The sequence below is a fragment of the Antechinus flavipes genome, chromosome 1 (genome assembly GCF_016432865.1).
Source record: "Antechinus flavipes isolate AdamAnt ecotype Samford, QLD, Australia chromosome 1, AdamAnt_v2, whole genome shotgun sequence".
Taxonomy (NCBI): Eukaryota; Metazoa; Chordata; class Mammalia; order Dasyuromorphia; family Dasyuridae; genus Antechinus; species Antechinus flavipes.
This window is the reverse complement of record NC_067398.1, coordinates 467,036,682-467,056,430: the sequence shown is the minus strand read 5'-3', so window position 1 is coordinate 467,056,430 and position 19,749 is coordinate 467,036,682. Positions and strand designations below refer to the sequence as shown.

General features: G+C 35.0%; 1 protein-coding gene across 2 annotated transcripts in view; it reads left to right on the top strand.

The window, feature by feature from the left end:
• The window catches only part of LOC127543843 (uncharacterized), a 148,287-nt gene that overhangs the window by 48,301 nt on the left and 80,237 nt on the right, over positions 1-19,749 (top strand). For both annotated transcript variants that reach the window (XM_051970166.1, XM_051970165.1), the window contains exon 4: positions 547-1,032. In XM_051970166.1, the coding sequence (XP_051826126.1) occupies positions 549-1,032 (484 nt within the window). In that variant the 5' untranslated portion in view covers positions 547-548. The remainder of the gene's footprint in view (positions 1-546; positions 1,033-19,749) is intronic.

The following is a 19,749-nucleotide window of genomic DNA, read 5'->3' as shown; positions in this document are numbered from 1 at the left end:
AAGTATAATAGACTAGATCCACATGATTTCTTGATATTTACTGGTGCTCCAATAAGATTTTCAGCTATTATCCAGATGACTAGAACTTTGAATGGATTTTCATAAGGAAAAGTTCAGAACTCTTGTTTCTAATATTATCTGTGAATTCTATTTATGAAATTTACATAAATATTATGAAGTAGAATATTTCTATTCATGAAATAACCCACTCTCTGATTCTTGGAAGTAAAATTTTGGCAGAGAATTTATATAAAATCAATAATGACAAGACAAAATAATTAATTTTTTTTAAAGATGGATTATTTATTTAAAAGATGATACTTTCCTGAGGTAGCTACTTGTTATAATGGATAGAGAAACAGCCCTAAAGTTAGGAAGACCTGAGTTCGAATGTGACTTCAGACACTTAACACTTCCTAGCTGTGTGACCCCGGGCAAGTCCCTTAGCCCCAATTGCCTCAGTAAATTAAAAAAAAAAAATTAAATTAAAAAAATAAAACTTTCCTTATATAATATTGTTGTTATTGTCATTTTCCACTTTCTTAGTTATGAATTCTACTAAAGAAAATACATTCCTCAGCAATTTTCACCCTGCAAGGAAAAGGGTCTCAGATAATCCCTTTTTAAATTCGTACCTGAAAAGAAACAATGTCAGCGATGACGAGAAGTTCCAAGCCTACAAAAGGGTTGAAGATGATGTCGGTGTGCCAAACAAAAAAAGGAGGCTCCTTTATGAAACCCCTGTTTTACCTCCCAGCACTTCTGGTTTGGTAAGAAAAGTAGATGTTCGAAGAACATACTTACAGAAGCCACTGATAACAGAAACAACACAGCCTCAAACAGCAGACGTGATCTCACAAACTACAGAAGACAAAAACTCCTCCCTTGCCTGGATGGATTCCCAAGATGAACAGGGAAGAAAGGAGGAAGAAAATCTATTTGGCTCTTTAAAAAAAATGATTAATGAAAACCAAGAGCTAAGGAAAGAAAATGCAAAAATGAAGCAAATACTTGTAGCACTCCAGAATTCTGGTAAGTGTGAGGAAAATGAATGTTGGAGTATATTATTTATAATTAATACTTGTATTTTGAATCCAACTATTTCCTCAGATCCTAAACCCTGAATGTCAAGAAGGACTAATAAATAAGGGATTACTCCCAGTCCCCAAGGCATCTGTCTGGACTGGGATCCTTGCTTTTATTTACCCTGTAAATAGAAGCCATCAGACACAAATTATCTGCCTCCCCCAAGTCTTTTTAGTTTTGCTCCTTTTTCATTAAATTGGGGATGACTTGGTTTATAAAAAGGAGACTAAGCTATTTTGGAGTGGGTTTTCTGATCAAGATTCTTAGAGGAAGCTGGATTTCATGGCCAGTGCACTTTTCCTAACTGCCTTCTTACCACATCCTAACAATGAAGTAATATGGAGAAGCTGAGAACTCTAAGCCCACTTCCTCATTAAAATGTCCCCCAATCCTGATTGCTTTACTTTTGCCAAGGGAGATCTCATTGATGTATTGTCAAGAGGAAGATAATGAGATTTAAAGGTCCCTGGGATGCTCACTTGGAATCTTTAGTAATCACAAGAGACAAATGACTTCCAATTATTGGTTATTACTAACCTAACTAATAAATTGATTAATCAGGCCACACAAACTCTGTCTCTTATAATTTCATTCATGACAGAATATTCTAACGTTTTGATTAAAATTCTTCATGAATGACTAATTCTAGATTTCCTTTTTTTTAACTTCTGAATTTGTAGCATAGCTGAGTAACACTTAAGCCATTTTCCCATACATTTCAGCCAAATGTCATCTTTGTTAGATTAGGAACCAACACTAGTGGTTGCTAAATTATGATTCATATATAATATATATATATTTTATTATTATGGATGACTATTCCAGGGAGAAGTGGGCTGGTCTAACTACTTGACTACTTAAATAGTTCTAAAAAGAGATAATGTTCAGGATCAAATACATAGACATAGACATGTACACACATATATTTTATGTATCTGAGCAATGAAGTGCAGAAGTGAATATATCTGCAATTAGAGTAATTATAACAAATAAGGTGATTCATTGTAACTGGGTTGCAGTGTGTTGCTATGGAAGGCATCCTGGCTTTAGAATCAGAGGGCCTGAGACTGGATTTTGACTCTTTATGCCTTTGGGGCAAATCATGGATTTTGATTCTTTATGCCTTTGGGCAAGTCATTTCATCTTTGTGGGGATTTTATCTATTTGTAAAAATGAGAGGTCTAAATACCAGCTCTAAATCTATAATCATATTAGGTTCTATTGAGATTTTCTGGAGCCTAAGGATATGTAGCCTTTTGAGCCTAAATCCTAATATGTTTTTTCTTTTTTCTTTCACTCATTAATGTTGTTATTATATGCCCAATGTTTCAAAGTGCTGTTGTAAATGCTGTGGGAGGTCCAAAAATAATTATGTTACACTTGCTCTAATATAGCTCACAATATATACAAGAAGAATCACACAAACACACACACATACACACACACACACTCAAACACACATACATACACACAAACACACACATATACATACACGAATATATAATATTTGTTGCAAGGAATCTATTCTTTTTTTGTCTTTATTTCCAAGGGTTGAGATAAAGAAAAATAGAATACTGTTAATTAAAAACTTTTTTTAAATTGAGACTTGAAGAAAAGTGCTACAGATGTGGAATATTTTTGACTTTTGAACTTTTGAAAGAAATCACTATATCATCACTTTATAATTGTTTTACTTTGCTACAAGAGGCCCTCATGAATATTTGGATTGTAAAAAGAAATCAATAAAACTTCAAATAAAGAAACAAATTATAACTAAAATTCAAAACAGAATATGAGTATATAAGTGGTAAAAAATATTTTCAATATTATGAATTATTTCTGTAAAGGTTTCTTTTATGGTCCTCTTTGAAGTAATTGAGATTAGAACATACTGATGTTTGAATGGTATAATGAATATAATGGAATAGCTCTCTCCAAAGTTATTAATGATCTTTTAATTACTAGATCTAGGAGCAGTTACCTGACAGTGGATAGAGTACTGGCCTTGGAGTCAGAGGACCTGAGTTCAAAACCAGCCTCAGACACTTAACACATTGTAACTGTGCAACCCTGGGGTAGTCAACCTTAATTGCCTCACCGAATAGATCTGATGGTCTTTTTTTCAGCCTTCATATAATCCAGCCTGTCTGCTGTCTGCTGTCAACATTGTCAAATGCTGACTATCCTCCCATTCTAGATCTCTCTCCTTTCTAGTTTTTATGACACTAGTTTTTCCTGATTTACTTTGTGTCTATTTCTTTTTAATCTCTTTGCTGGCTCATTATACATATCACATTCCCAAATTGTGGACATTTCTCCAGAATTCTGTCTATTATTTCTTCTCTTGTTCCTCTTTACTTGCTCTCTTGGTAAATAACCTTAAGATCCATGTGTTTAATTGTGATCTTTATGAAATGACATCTAGATTTATATATACAACCTAATTCCCTCTCCTGAGATTTAGTCTTACTATGACTCATTTTTTTGCCTTCATTAGCAGTCCAATTGTACCTTTAATAGTTCTTCTTTTTTTTGGCATTTGATTTATTTATTTAATATTTTCCCCCAGTTACATTTAAAACTTTTTTTTTACATTTGATATTTTTTTTTTCATTTTTAAGTTCTAGGTTCTCTCCCTTATCCCCACATCCAATTAAGAAACCACAAATGAAGCTATAGAAAACATTTCCATAAAAGCTATGTTGTGAAAGAAAACATAGATGTCTCCCACCCTAATGAAAAAAAATCCTCAAAAAAATAAAGTTCAGAGAGAGGGAGCTTCAATTTATTGTTAGACATAATTAGTTCCTTCTCTGGGTATGAATAAGATTTTTCATCATAAGTTCCTTCAGAGTAGTTCATGGATCATTGTACTGTTGAGAATAGTAAAGTCATTTATAGCTGGTCATCCCAGAAAATTGCTATTACTTTGTATAAAGCACATTTCACTTTACTTCTCTTCACAAAGGACTTTCCAGGTTTTGTTTATTTGTTTTTTTCTGAAAACAGATAGTCATCATAACCCATAGAACAACAATGTTCAGTCACAAACACACCTGCATTTTATTGAGCCATTCCTCAAGTGAGGGATGTCCCCTCCATTTCCAATTTTTTTTTGCCCTAAGAAAAAAGCTGCTATAAATATTTTTGTATATATTTGTCATTTTCCTTTTTTAAAAATCCTTTTTGATATTCATGCCTAGTAGTGGTGTTGTTAGGTCAAAGTATATGCATGAATTTATAGCCTTTTGGACACAGATCATAAATTTTGATTATTTATCAATTGGGTCAAGGATCTTATTTTTATACATTTGATTCAATTCCTTCTATATTTGAGAAATGAGGCCTTCTTAGAGAAATTTGCTTCAAAGTTCTTTTTTTATAATTACTACTGCTAACTATTTCTCCCCCCCCATTTATTTTCTCTCTCCTTTCAATCCTGTTCCTTCTCAAAAGTGTTTTGCTACTGACTACTCCCTTCCCAATATATCCATTTCATATCAACCCCCCCACATATCCCTTTCCCCTCCTATTTTCTTGCAAGACAAGAAAAAATTTCATACCTTTATTGAGTGTGAATGTTATTTCCAATCTGAGCCAATTCTGATGAGAAAGAGGTTCATTCACTCATCCTCTCTTTTCCCTCTTCCCCTTCACTGTAAAAGCTTTTTCTTGCCTCTTTTTAAATAACAAATAATTTACACCATTCCACTTTTCCCTTAACCTTTTTCCCAGTGTCTTCTCTCTCACCTCTTAATTTCATTTAAAAAATATTATCCCTTCATATACAACTCATACCTATGTCCTCTGCTTATATATGTATGTATGTGTACACCACTTCTAACTTAATAATAATGAGAAAGTGTTGATGAATTACAAGTATCATCTTCCCATGTAGAAATATAAACTTAAGTTCCTGATAATTTCCCTTTCCTGATTACCTCCTGATACTTCTCCAGAGTCCTATATTTAAAAATCAAATTTTCCATTCAGCTCTAGTCTTTTTTATCATGGATGCTTGAAAATATTCTATTTCATTGAATATCCACTTTTTCATCTGAAGGATAATACTCAGTTTTGCTGGGTAGGTATTCTTGGTTGCAGTCCTAACCCCATTGCTCTTCAGAATATCATATTCAAATGCCTATAATCCTTTAATGTAGAAGCTGCTAAATCTTGTGTTATCCTGATTGTGGCATCCCTATATTTAAATTGTTTCTTTCTGGATACTTGCAATATTTTCTCTTTGACTCAAAATCTGGCTATTGATATTTCTGGGAGTTTTCATTTTGGGATCCCTTTGAGGAGATGATCAATGAATTCTTTAAATTTCTATTTTGTCCTCTGGTTCTAAAATATCAAGACAGTTTTTCTTGATAATTTCTTGAAAGATGATGTCCATGATCTTTTTTTGATCATGACTCTAAGATAGATAAATCATTTTTAATTATCTTTCCTGGATCTTTTTTCTACATGAGGCTTTTTTTTCCAATGAGATATTTCTCATTTTTCCTATTTTTTTAATTTTTCATGGTTTTGCGTTACTGTATCTTGAACTCTTACAAAGTCACTAGCTTCTACTTGCTCAATTCTAATTTTTAAGAAATTGCTTTTCTCAGTGAACTTTTGTACCTCCTTTCTTAGTTGGTCACTTTTGCTTTTTTATTTTTTTTAATAGCTTTTTATTTACAAGTTATATGTATGGGTAATTTTACAGCATTGACAATTGCCAAACCTTTTATTCCAATTTTTCCCCTCCTTCCCCCCCACCCCCTCCCCTAGATGGCAGGCTGACCAGTAGATGTTAAATATATTAAAGTATAAATTAGATAACAATAATACACATGATCAAACCATTATTTTGCTGTACAAAACGAATTGGACTCTGAAATATTGTACAATTAGCCTGTGAATTGAAGCATCCAAAATGCTGTCAGTCAAAAATATAAGAATTGGGAATTCAATGTAATGGTTCTTAGTCATCTCCCAGAGTTCTTTCACTGGGCGTAGTTGGTTCAGTTCATTACTGCTCCATTGGAACTGATTTGGTTCTTCTCATTGTTGAAGATGGCCAGATCCATCAGAATTGATCATCATATAGTATTGCTGTTGAAGTATATAATGATCTCCTGGCCCTGCTCATTTCACTCAGCATCAGTTCATGTAAGTCTCTCCAGGCCTTTCTGAAATCATCCTGTTGGTCATTTCTTACAGAACAATAATATTCCATATTATTCATATACCACAATTTATTCAGCCATTCTCCTATTGATGGGCATCTACTCAGTTTCCAGGCTCTGGCCACTACAAAGAGGGCTGCCATAAACATTTGTGCACATACAGATCCCTTTCCCTTCTTTATGATCTCTTTGGGATATAAGCCCAGTAGTAACACTGCTGGATCAAAGGGTATGCCCAGTTTGATAACTCTTTGAGCATAGTTCCAAATTGCTCTCTAGAATGGCTGGATGTATTCACAATTCCACCAACAATGTATTAGTGTCTCTGTTTTCCCACATCCCCTCCAATATTCCACATTATCTTTCCCTGTCATTCTAGCCAGTCTGACAGGTGTGTAGTAGTAACTCAGAGTTGTCTTAATTTGCATTTCTCTGATTGATAATGACTTGGAGCATCTTTTCATATGGCTAGAAATAGTTTCAATTTCTTCATCTGAGAATTGTCTGTTCATATCCTTTGACCATTTATCAATTGGAGAATGGCTTGATTTCTTATAAATTAGAGTCACTTCTCTATATATTTTGGAAATGAGTCCTTTATCAGAACCTTTGACTGTAAAAATGTTTTACCAGTTTATTGCTTCCCTTCTAATCTTGTCTGCATTAATTTTGTTTGTACAAAAACTTTTCAGTTTGATATAATCAAAATTTTCTATTTTGTGATCAGTAATGATCTCTAGGTCTTCTCTGGTCATAAATTCATTCCTCTTCCACAGGTCTGAGAGGTAAACTATCCTGTGTTCCTCTAATTTATTTATAATCTCATTCTTTATGTTTAGGTCATGAACCCATTATGACCTTATCTTGATATACGATGTTAAGTGTGGGTCAATGTCTAATTTCTGCCACACTAGTTTCCAATTTTCCCAGCAATTTTTGTCAAACAGTAAGTTCTTATTCCAAAAGCTGGGGTCTTTGGGTTTGTCAAACACTAGACTTCTATAGTTATTGACCATTTTGTCCTTTGAACCTAATCTATTCCACTGATCAACTGATCTATTCCTTAGCACAATACCAAATGGTTTTGGTAACTGCTGCTCTATAATATAATTTTTAGATCTGGTTACAGCTAAGCCACCTTCATTTGATTTTTTTTTTATTAATTCCCTTGAAATTCTTGACCTTTTGTTTTTCCATATGAACTTTGTTGTTATTATTTTTAGGTCATTAAAATAGTTTTTTGGGAGTCTGGTATAGCGCTAAACAAATAGATTAGTTTAGGTAGTATTGCCATCTTTATTATATTTGCTAGCCTTATCCAAGACATTTAATATTTTTTCCAATTGGTTAGATCAGACTTAATTTGTGTCAAAAGTGTTTTGTAGATTTGCTTACAAAGTTTCTTATTTTCCCTTGGCAGATAGATTCCTGAGTATTTTATACTATCAGCAGTTACTTTAAATCGAATTTCTCTTTGTAACTCTGACTATTGGATTTTGTTAGTGACATATAAGAATGCTGATGATTTATGTGGGTTTATTTTGTATCTTACAACTTTGCTAAAGTTGTGGATTATTTCTAATAACTTTTTAGTAGAATTTCTGGGGTTCTCTAAGTATACCATCATATCATCAGCAAAGAGTGATAATTTGGTTTCCTCATTTCCTACTCGAATTCCTTTAATCTCTTTCTCAACTCTTATTGCCAAAGTTAGCATTTCTAATACAATATTGAATAGTAATTGGTGATAGTGGGCAACCTTATTTCACTCCTGATCTTATTGGGAATGGTTGCAGTTTTCCCCCATTACATATGATGCTTACTGATGGTTTTAAATAGATGCTGCTGATTATTTTAAGGAAAACTCTATTTATTCCTATACTCTCAAAGTGTTTTTTAATAGGAATGGGTGTTGGATTTTATCAAATGCCCTTTCTGCATCTATTGAGATGATCATATGATTTTTGTTAATTTGGTTATTAATATGGCCAATTATATTGATAGTTTTCCTAATATTGAACCAGCCCTGCATTCCTGGTATAAATACTATTTGATCATAGTGTATTATCCTGGGGATGATTTTCTTTAGTCTTTTTGCTAATATCTTATTTAAGATTTTAGCATCAATATTCATTAAGGAGATTGGTCAATAATTTTCTTTCTCTGTTTTCAACCTACCTGGTTTAGGTATCAGTACCATGTCTGTGTCATAAAAGGAATTTGGTAGGACTCCTTCAATCCCTATTTTATCAAATAATTTATATAGCATTGGGGCCAATTGTTCTTTAAATGTTTGGTAGAATTCACATGTAAATCCATCTGGTCCTGGGGATTTTTTCTTAGGGAACTGATTAATAGCTTGTTCTATTTCTTTTTCTGAAATGGGACTATTCAAGCAATTTACTTCCTCCTTTGTAATCTGGGAAGCCTATATTTTTGGAGGTAGTCATCCATTTCACTTAGGTTATCAAATTTATTGGCATAAAGTTGGGCAAGTAACTCCTTATTATTTCTCTAATTTCCTCTTCATTGGTGGAAAGTTCTCCCTTTTCATTTTTAAGACTACCAATTTGATTTTCCTCCTTTTTCTAATCAGATTTACCAAAGGCTTATCTATTTTTTTTAGTTTTTTCATAGAACCAACTCTTAATTTTATTAATTAGTTCAATAGTATTTTTTACTTTCAATATTATTAATTTCTCCTTTTAATTTTAGAATTTCAAATTTAGTATTTGGTTGGGAGTTTTTAATTTGGTCTTTTTCTAGTTTTTTTTAGTTGTAAGCCCAATTCATTGATCTTCTCTTTCTCTATTTTATTCAAGCCTCTAAGGATATAAAATTTCTCCTTATTACTGCTTTGGCTGCATCCCACAAATTTTGGTATGATGTCTCATTGTTGTCATTATCTTGAGTGAAATTATTAATTGTGTCTATAATTTGCTGTTTCACCCAATCATTCTTTAAGATGAGATTGTTTAGTTTCCAATTACTTTTTGGTCTATTTACCCCTAGCTTTTGCTGAATGTAGTTTTTATTGAATTGTGATCTGAAAAGAAAGCATTTAATATTTCTGCCTTCTTGCATTTAATTATGAGGTCTTTATGTCCCAATATATGGTCAATTTTTTAATAGATTCCATGAACTGCTGAGAAGAAAGTATATTCCTTTCTGTCTCCATTCAGTTTTCTCTAAAGATCTATCATACCTAATTTTTCTATTATATTTATCACTTTAATTCCTTTCTTATTTGTTTTGTGGTTTGATTTGTTTAATTCTGAGAGTGCAAGGTTGAGATCTCCCATTATTATAGTTTTGCTGTCTATTTCTTCTTGCAGCTCTCTTAACTTCTCCTTTAGGAAGTTAGATACTATACCACTTGATGCATATATGTTTAGTATTGATATTGCTTCGTTGCCTATGCTACCCTTTAGCAAGATATAGTTTCCTTCCTTATCTCTTTTGATTAGATCAATTTTTGCTTTTGCTTGATCTGAGATAAGGATGGCTACCCCTGCTTTTGTGACTTCACCTGAAGCAAAATGCTCCAGCCTTTTACCTTTACTCTGTATGTATCTCCCTGCTTTTAATGTGTTTCCTGTAAACAACATATTGTAGTGTTCTGATTTTTGATCCAGTCTTCTATCTGCCTCCTCTTTATGGGAGAGTTCATCCCATTCACATTTATGGTTAAAATTACTAATTCTGAATTTCCTGCCATCCTAATATCCCCAGATTATGCTTTTCTTTTTCTTGCCCCCCTGACTCTCTTTCCCAGTTTTAAACTTATGGGCCCACTTGTATCACGATGCTCACCCTCTTTAGGATCCCTCCCTTTCCCACTTTGAATCTCTTCCCCTTCCTTGTACCCTTTCCTTATTAGTCTTTTTCTTTTCCATTTTCCTCTCCCCCTTCTTAATGAGGTGAGAGAGGATTTTCTGTAAAACAAGTATGTCAATTATTTTCTCTTTGAGCCAACTCTGATGAGAGTAAGATTCATACAATGTTCCTCCCCCTCTCTGAGTTCCCTCAGATATAAGTTTCTTTTGCCTCTTTGTGGGATGTAGTTTCCCTCTTTTTATCCCTCCTTTCCCCCTTTCCTGACATTATCCCTTTTCCATTTCTACTTCCCTTTTTTTTTATGTTATATCAGTAAAATCAAATTATACATATAGTCTTTTTGTATTTGTATATCCACAACAGAAATACAATTCTCAAGAGTTCCTTTTATCTTTTCTGCATCTCTTGAGTCCTATGGTTGGAGATCAGATTTTTTTGTTTAGTTCTGATTTTTTCCTTAGAAACAAATGGAATTCATTTGTTTCATTAAATGCCCATCTTCTTCCCTGGAAGAAAATGCAGCGTGGCTGGGAGTTTATTCTTGGCTGCATTCCAAGTTCTTTTGCCTTTTGGAATATCAGATTCCAGGTCTTTCGATGCTTTAATGTGGAGGCAGCCAGATCTTGGGTGATCCTTACTGTGAAACCTTGGTATTTAAATTGTTTTTTTTCTGGCTGCTTGTAAATTTTTTCTTTAATCTTATAGTTCTGAAATTTGGACACAATATTTCTTGAAGTTTTTATTTTAGGGTCTTTTTCAGAAGGTGTTCAATGAATTCTTTCAATGCCTATTTTACCTTCTGATTCTAATACCTCCGAACAGTTCTCTTTGATGATTTCTTGTAAAATAGTATCTAGGTTCTTTTTTTCATCATAATTTTCAGAAAATCTAATAATCCTCAGACTATCTCTCCTAGATCTCTTTTCCAGTCTGTCGTTTATTCAAGTAGATATTTCATGGTTTTTCCAATTTATCATTTTTTTTAGTTTTGCTTGACTGATTCTTGCTGTCTCAATGAATCACTAGTTTTTATTTGTTCAGTTCTGATTTTTAATGAATTATTTTCTTCATTAGCTTTTTTTTAAACTTCTTTCTGTATATGTCCAATTGAGTTTTTAAATGAATTGTTTTGCTCTATGGAATTTTTTTTTTCCATTTCACTATTTTTTTTTTAGTGAATTATTTTCTTTTTCCAATTCACAGATCCCACTTTCTTGCGAATTCTTCGTCTTTTCCAATTCACAAATCTTACTTTCCAGAGATTTTTTTACTTTTTCCAATTCACAAATTTTATTTCCCTGTACTTCCTGGAATTTTTTACCTTTTCCAATTCATATTTCAGCAAATTATAACTTTCTTGCATAGTTTCTCTTTCCTTTCCCCATTTTTCTTCTAACTCTCTTTTGAGACTTTTAATGGTCTCTTCTATGAGAGCCTTATGTAAGAGGGGACAGGTAACATTCCCCTTTGGGGTATTGTCTGGTGCCTGTTTGTTATTAGTCTCTTTGTGGTTGCAGACCTGCTCTTTTTCTGTATAGAAGCTATTGATGATCCTTTTCATTTTTTTATTCATTTTTTAAAGCCTTTAGGGTCTGCCTTCAGGGCAAGGGGGGTTACCAGCTTCCTCTGCAGAGCAGGGAAAGATGTAAACCGGCTTCTGCTGGGAGGTATGGGAGTGCTCTGAATGAAAGTTTCCCCTTCCCCCAACCAGAGGTGATTTAGCACAGGCCTAGTTACAGAAATGCCCAGTGGAACTATGTGGTTTAGTGACTGCCCTAAAGCTAGAGACTAAGTGGTGAAAGTGTTACTGCCCTAGGCTAGAGCCCCTTGTGAGGCTGTGGGTCTTAGTAGATGACCAGCAAATGGCCCAGTTAGGACAGGAAGTCTCTGCCCAGAAGCAAATCAACCAGAAAAGGTTCTATTGACTTAAGCTGAGCCCCACACTGTGCAGATTAGAGGCTGCCCCTGTTCCCCTCTGCCCTGCAAGTTCGCAACTGCCCCAAGGAAAAGCCCCATACTTCGGGTTGGGAATGCGAGCTTGTGCTGCGATCTGTGCTCTCACTTCCGGTTTGGGGCTCCACTGGGAGCCTCTAGTTCTCTCCCTGCCCAGGCTGATCTTCTCCCAGCCCTGAGGACAAATCTTTTCTGGTGAGATTCCAGATAATCTTTGGCTGGTGAGTTGATGTACTTCTAATCTTTATGAGTTGTAGCAGTCAAGCCTATTTTTGAGACTGGATATAATATTGATAGTGAGGGTAAGAGAGGAGCTTAGAAAGTCGCATGTGCCTTCTCCATCATCTTGGCTCTGCCCCCAGTCAATTTTGCTTTTTAAGGCATTCTTTTCCTTATTAGCTTTTTGTACTCTCTTTTGCACTCTCTCAATTTTTTTTCCTAATTTTCCCTCTACTTCTCTTCCTTTATTTTCAAAATTCCCTTTGAGCTCTTCCATGATCTGAGCCCAATTCATAATTTTTTTTTTTTGGAGGCTTTGGAAGTAGGAGCTTTGACTTTGTTATCATCTGAATGTGTGTTATGATCTTCCTTGTCATCATAGTAACTTTCTAGGGGACTTCCGGTTAAGATGGCGGAGAGGAGGCATACAGCTGTGTAAGCTCCGCGCTTTCTCTCACTATCCATATCATTACAAGCCTCTGAATTAATGCTTGACTGAAAAAAAACCCACAAATAGTTACCAAGAGAAGCCATCCTTGAGATTCGCCAAGAAAGGTCTGTCTTTACTGGAGGGCTGGGACGGTTTTAGATCGGGTGCAGGTGGCGGGCAGCGGCAGGGAGAGCACAAGAGCAGACTGGAGAGGGGGTGGGGAGTGATCGCAGCCGTCTCTGCGGGGAGAGCTTCGCTACAGGTTTGGATACTTTGCTCCGGCAGCAAGTCAGCAGCCCAGCAGAGAAGCTAAAAACACCGGGGCTGAAGAATACAACCCCAAACAGCTGGAGTCTCTCGGGACCTGGCCGCGCCCTCTTCTCCCCCCACAGTGACTCAGCACGCTCTGGGATCTCAGAGCGCAGGCGCAGCACAGTCGGGCTAGTGCCTCACTGCTGCCCCCCACAGTCTGTAGAAGAAGCTCGGTAACACACCCAGCCCCTCCCCCAAAGAAAGACTCCAGTTTTTTCTGTTTTTCTTTGCTAGTTTGATTTTGATTATTAGACAGAATGAGCAAGAAACTGAAGAGGACTTTAACCCTTGACAGCTTCTATACAGATAGAGAGCAGACTCTAAATCCTGAGGAGACTAAAAACAGACAGTCTCCAGGTGAATCCCCAAAGGAGGAGATCATCTGTTCCTCAGCACAGATGAACCTCATAGAAGTGATTAAAAAGGCTCTCACAAGGGAGCTAGAAGAAAAATGGGAAAAAGAGAGGGAGGCTTGGCAAAAGAGCCTGGAGAAGTCAGTTAAAGAGAGAGTGGATAAAGAAGTAAAATCCTTGAAAAATAGGATTGGTGAACTGGAAAATAAAATTGGCGAAATGGAAAAAAATTCCACAGAACAAAAGAACTCAATGGCAATTAGAAAAAGATTTTTAAAAAGTGAGTGAAGAAAATACTTCACTGAAAATCAGAATTGAACAATTGGAATTGAATGACTTGAGGAGACAAGAAGAATCAGTCAAGCAAATCCAAAAAAAAAAATCAAACAATGGAAAAGAATGTGAAATACCTTCTGGGGAAGACAACAGACCTGGAAAACAGATCCAGGAGAGACAATCTGAGAATCATTGGACTCCCAGAAAAGAATGATGAAAAAAAGAGCCTGGACACTATTTTCCAGGAAATTATCAAAGAGAACTGCCCAGAAGTCATAGGAACAGAGGAAAAAATAAACATTGAAAGGATTCATCGATCACCCACTGAAAGGGATCCTAAAATCAAAACACCAAGGAATATAGTGGCCAAATGCCAGAACCCTCAGACGAAGAAAAAAATATTGCAAGCGGCTAGAAAAACCCAATTCAAGTATCAAGGAGCCACAATAAGGATCACCCAGGATCTGGCAGCATCCACATTAAAAGATCGAAGGGCCTGGAATATGATATTCCGAAAGGCTAAGGAACTTGGTATACAACCAAAAATAACTTACCCAGCGAGAATGAGCATCTTTTTCCAGGGAAGAAGATGGACATTCAACGAAGTAAGCGAATTTCATCTATTTCTGATGAAAAAGCCAGAACTTAACAAAAAGTTTGATCTACAAATATAGAACTCAAGAGAAATCTAAAAAGGTAAAGATTAATCTTGGGAACTAAATTTCGACTATATAGATGTATAAAGAATACATGTATACCTTGTTCTAGAAATTGATGTGGAAAGGACATTGTACCAGAAAAAGGGTAAAGTGGGGGTAGTACATCTCATGAAGAGGCATAGGAAACCTATTATATCTGAGAGAAAGAATGGAGGGGGATGAATATAGTGGGTATCTTACTGCCTTTAGAATTGGCTTTAAGTGAAAAATCTTAAGACATATTCAATCTATGGTGAAACTTCTCCCACCTCATTGAAAAGTGAGAAGGGAAAAGTGTAAAGGGAAGGAATAAGCTAAGAAGGGAATACGGAAACTGGGAGGGAAAGGGGTAAGATAGGGGGAGGAACTCTAAGGCGGGGGGAGGGATACTAAAAAGGGAGAGCTTGAGAAGCAAGTGGTGTTCACAAGCTTAATACTGGGAAGGGGGGAAAGGGGAAAGAAGGGAGAAAAGCATCAACCGGGGTTAACAAGATGGCAAGTAATACAGAATTGGTCATTCTAAGCATAAATGTGAACGGGGTAAACTCCCCCATAAAGAGGAAGCGGTTAGCAGAATGGATTAAAAGCCAGAATCCTACAATATGTTGTTTACAGGAAACACACCTGAAGCGGGGAGATACATGCAAGTTAAAGGTAAAAGGTTGGAGCAAAATCTACTATGCTTCAGGTGAAGTCAAAAAAGCAGGGGTAGCCATCCTGATCTCAGATCAAGCTAAAGCAAAAATTGATCTAATTAAAAGAGATAAGGAAGGGCACTATATCTTGCTAAAGGGTAGCATGGATAATGAAGCACTATCTATATTAAACATATATGCACCAAGTGGTGTAGCATCTAAATTCTTAAAAGAGAAATTAAGAGAGCTGCAAGAAGAAATAGACAGTAAAACTATAATAGTGGGAGATCTTAACCTTGCACTCTCAGAATTAAATAAATCAAACCAGAAAATAAATAAGAAAGAAGTCAAAGAGGTACATAGAATACTAGAAAAGTTAGATATGATAGATCTCTGGAGAAAATGTAATGGAGACAGAAAGGAATACACTTTCTTTTCAGCAGTTCATAGTAACTTTCTATAGTCAGAAATTTTTTTCTATTGTCTGATCATTTTTCTATTACTTGGCTTTTAACTCTTTATTAAAGAAGGGCTCTGTTTCCAGGGGAGAGGGTGCACAGTCCCAAGCTGTGTTTAGAGATCCTTCTAAGAACCTCCCCAAAAGCCCTTTTTTTCTGTCCTGGAATTGTTAGGACGGTCCCTGCTAGAGCAATAAAGTCCTGATTTGCTGGCACTGGGTTGCGGGCCAGGCCAGGTCTTGGGACTGCACTGGAGTGGCTTGTGCTGGGATTGAATGCTGGATTCCCATCCTGATTTCAGAGACCTTTTCTGCTAACATTCCAAGTTGTCTTTTGTGTCTCTGGGCTGAAAGGTCTAGAAACCACAGTACTGAAGTTGATTTAGCGGTCTCTAGACCTGTTTCTATTTTACTGATGGGGCCCAAGACTGGGGGCCAGGGCCAGGGCCAGCATTGTGATGGTGCTTCCTGTACTGTCACTATGCACTGGGCTCCCACTCTGGTGCTATCCGCCTTTTCTGATGACCTAAGTTGTCTTTGACTGAAAAATGTTCTATCCTGTCTTTTTGGGGTGCTCTGATGCTTTAAAATGTGTTTAGAATTATTATTTAAAGGAATATGGAGTTGTTTGGTAGAAATTTGTGTGAGTTTTCTGCCTTTGCTCCATTGTCTTGATTTTGCCTCAGACCAATTTCACTTGCATATTTCAAAATTATCATTCTAAAGATGTTTTAAACTCAGCATATCTAAAACCAATTCCATCATCTTCCCATCAAAATTCTTAGCTTTTTCCCATCAAACTTTATTGAGGGCATCACCATCCTTTTAGTTTATAATAACAGAATTATCCTGGACTCTTTTATTCCACATATTCAATTCATTGAATCAAATCTCAAAAATCTCAAAAGGTGTACTTTCACAATATCTTCCTGCCTCTGACCCCTTTTCTTCATTTAATTCAGTCCTTCACCACTTTTTGTTTAGATTATTGCAAGGGCTTTCTAATCTCTCTTCCTGACTCAAGATTCCCCTCTACTCTAATCCATCTAACAAACTGCTGCCAAAATAATATTCTTTATGCCTTGATCTAACCACATAATCTTCATATGATTAGAAATAGTTTTGACTTCTTCTAAAAATCGTTGTTTGTTTTTTGATCACTTAGAAATTGGGGAATGACTTATATTCTCATAATTTGACATAAATAACTACTTAATCTGAACAATTTGCTATAAAAATTATTTGCTGATAATCTTGGCTGCACTGGTTTTGCAATACCTTTTTAATTTAATGTAATGAAATTATCTATTTTACTGCCAATGATCCTCTCTATTATTTGGTCATAAATTTTTCTCTTATCCATGCATCCGACTGGTAAAATTGTCCATGCTCTCTTAAATTTGCTTACACCACTCTTTATGTCTAAATTATGTACAGACTTTGATTTTATCTTAGTATACAGTGTGAAATATTATTCTATGCTTAGTTTCTACCAAATTGCTTTTCAATTTTCCCAGAAATTTTTGTCAAGTAATGAGATCTTGTCCCCAGACTTGGATCGCTGGGTTTATCAAAAGCACTACATTACTGTAATGCCTTACTAGCATTCAGTAGGCACCTAATCTATTCCACTGATCCACTACTCCATCTCTTAGTTAATACCAGATTATTTTGGTGATTACCACTTTATAATGTAGTTTAAAATTGGAACTGCTAAACTGCCTTACTTTTTTTTTTTTAATTGGTTCCTTTGCTTTTCTTGAACTTCTTCTGTTCTTTCAGATGAATTTTATTATTTTTTTCTAAGTCCACAAAATAATTTTTCCACTGTTTGTTAAATTATTTTAGGTAGAATTGCCATTAATATTATATTTGTGAGGCCTACCCATGAGCTATTAAATATCTCTCCAATCGTCTTTATTTGTGTGAAAAGTGTTTTGTAATTGAATAATTGCTTTTATAATTGATATATTCTCTAGGTTTGTCTTGGCAGGTAAACACTCAAGTGTTTCATTTTATATGCATTAAATGGAATTTTTATTTTTATTTGTTCCTTCTGGTCTCTATTAGTAGCATATAGAAATGTGGAGGATTTACTATGTAGAGGTTAATTTTATATTGTGCAACTTTGATAAAATTGTTTCATTAGTTTTTAATTGATCTAGATTTCTCTCAGTATACCATTCATCTGCAGTGATAGTTTTGTTTCCTCACTGCCTATTTTTATTTCTCCAGTTTCTTTTTCTTGTCTTTTTGTTATTGCTAGCATTTCTAGTTCAATATTGAATTAATAGTGGTGATAAGGAAATTCTTGCTTCAATTCCAGTCTCATTAAGAAATTTTCAAGTTTATCTCTGTTACATTTAGTTTTTGTTGTAAGTTTTAGAAAGCCAATGCTTATTATTTAAAAAAAAAGTTTTCCTTTATTTTCCTATGCTTTCTGCCATTTTTAAAGAAATGATTGTATATTTCTTTTTAAGCTTTTTCTGCACCCACTGATATATTTAGATGATTTTTAAAAATTATTATATGGTCAGTCATACTTAATAGTGAGTGAATTAGCCCAGCATCCCTGGCATAAATTCTACCTAGGCATATATGATCTTCTGTGATATGTGGCTGTATTCTCCTTGCTGCTATTTGATTTAAAATTTTTCATCAATTTTCATTAATATTGGAAACAGATCTACAATATTCTCTCTCTCTCTCTCTCTCTTCTCTCTCTCTCTCTCTCTCTCTCTCTCTCTCTCTCTCTCTCTGTGTGTGTGTGTGTGTGTGTCTGTCTGTCTCTCCTCTCATTCTTTGTGGTTTAGTTATCAAAAGCATGTTTGTATTATGAAAGAAATTTTATGGAAAAATCCCCTTTTACCTATTTTTCTGAAATGTTTGGTAAAATTCATCTATAAATCAGTTTGGTTCTTAGGCAACTAATTATTAGTTTATTCGATTATTTTTCTAAGAGAATTATTTAATTACTTTATTTCATTTTCTGTTAATTTGGGGAGGTTATATTTTTTAAAATATTCATACATTGTACTCAGATTATAGCATTACTGGCATAAAATTGGGTAAAATAATAAGTTGTTTTAATTTCATCTTCATTGCTGGTGTCTCTACCACTTTTGGGGAAACTTTTTTTTTTTTCCTTTCTCCCCCACTGTCCACATAGGGCCCAGAGGAATATATTTTTGGATAATTGAAATCTCACAAGACATTTTGGAGTTTACAGGCTAGGATGATGCCTTAAACCCAAATCACTCTAACTCTCATTATTGACCAACGATAGGAGCCAGGTCAAGTCTGACTTGCTCATTGTTTGGGCCCTGATTGGCTAAGAGTGAATGCAAATAGCAACTGTTTCTATTTGGCCAGAAACTGTGAGGATCTTCATTCATTCCTCTGTGTGTGTGTGTGTGTGTGTGTGTGTGTGTGTTGTGTGTATACATGTATGCATGTATATATGTATGTATTTGTGTTTATATGTGTGCCTCTACTCACACATATACACAGTTATGGGTTTTTTTTGTTGTTTCTTTTTTTAAAAAACTTGGTAAAAAAGGCCATTCTCTACCTCATTTTTTAGCTAGCCTTAATCACCAATTGTTCCTTTGGTCAAACTGAGACCTGCTGAAGACCTTAGCTTTAAAAGGCCAAGGTCTCCCACTACATCCAGGGGCCAACTCCAGTTGTCCAGAATCAATATTTTGCCATTGGATCCAGATGACTTTGGAGGAAAAGGCAAATTTGGTAATTTTGCATAGTTTTCCCTCACTTAAATCCAATTCACTTGCATGTGATGGTCATTACTTCTCTGAGTCATCATTGTCTTCAAGAATGAAGAATAAACAACAACAGCGACAGACTTTTCCTGTCAACCTCATATGTTATCTTTGGCTAGAAAATTGCTTTACACTGATTTTTTGTTTGTTCTGCTATTCCACTTTGATCTGGGAAATTTTCTTAAATTTGTTTGGAGAGAAAAATGGCAGAATTCAGATTCATTCCTGCCCGTACTCTTATCATCTTGGCTCTGTTTCCCAAGTCTGTATTTTATAGTGATATATTCTTTAGTATTTTTGTGCAACTTTTACCAAACTGTTAATTTTCTTTTGTAATTTTCTTATATCACTTTCACTTTTATTTCTTTTCCCAAATTTTCCTTTACCACTCTTCTCTCTTTCTTTAGCTCTTGCAAGAATTCTTGCTGGACCTGGTCCAATTTATATATATATATGCATATATATATGTATGTATGTATGTATGTGTATATATATATATAATTTTTTTTCTTTTGGGCTTTACTTGTCACTATT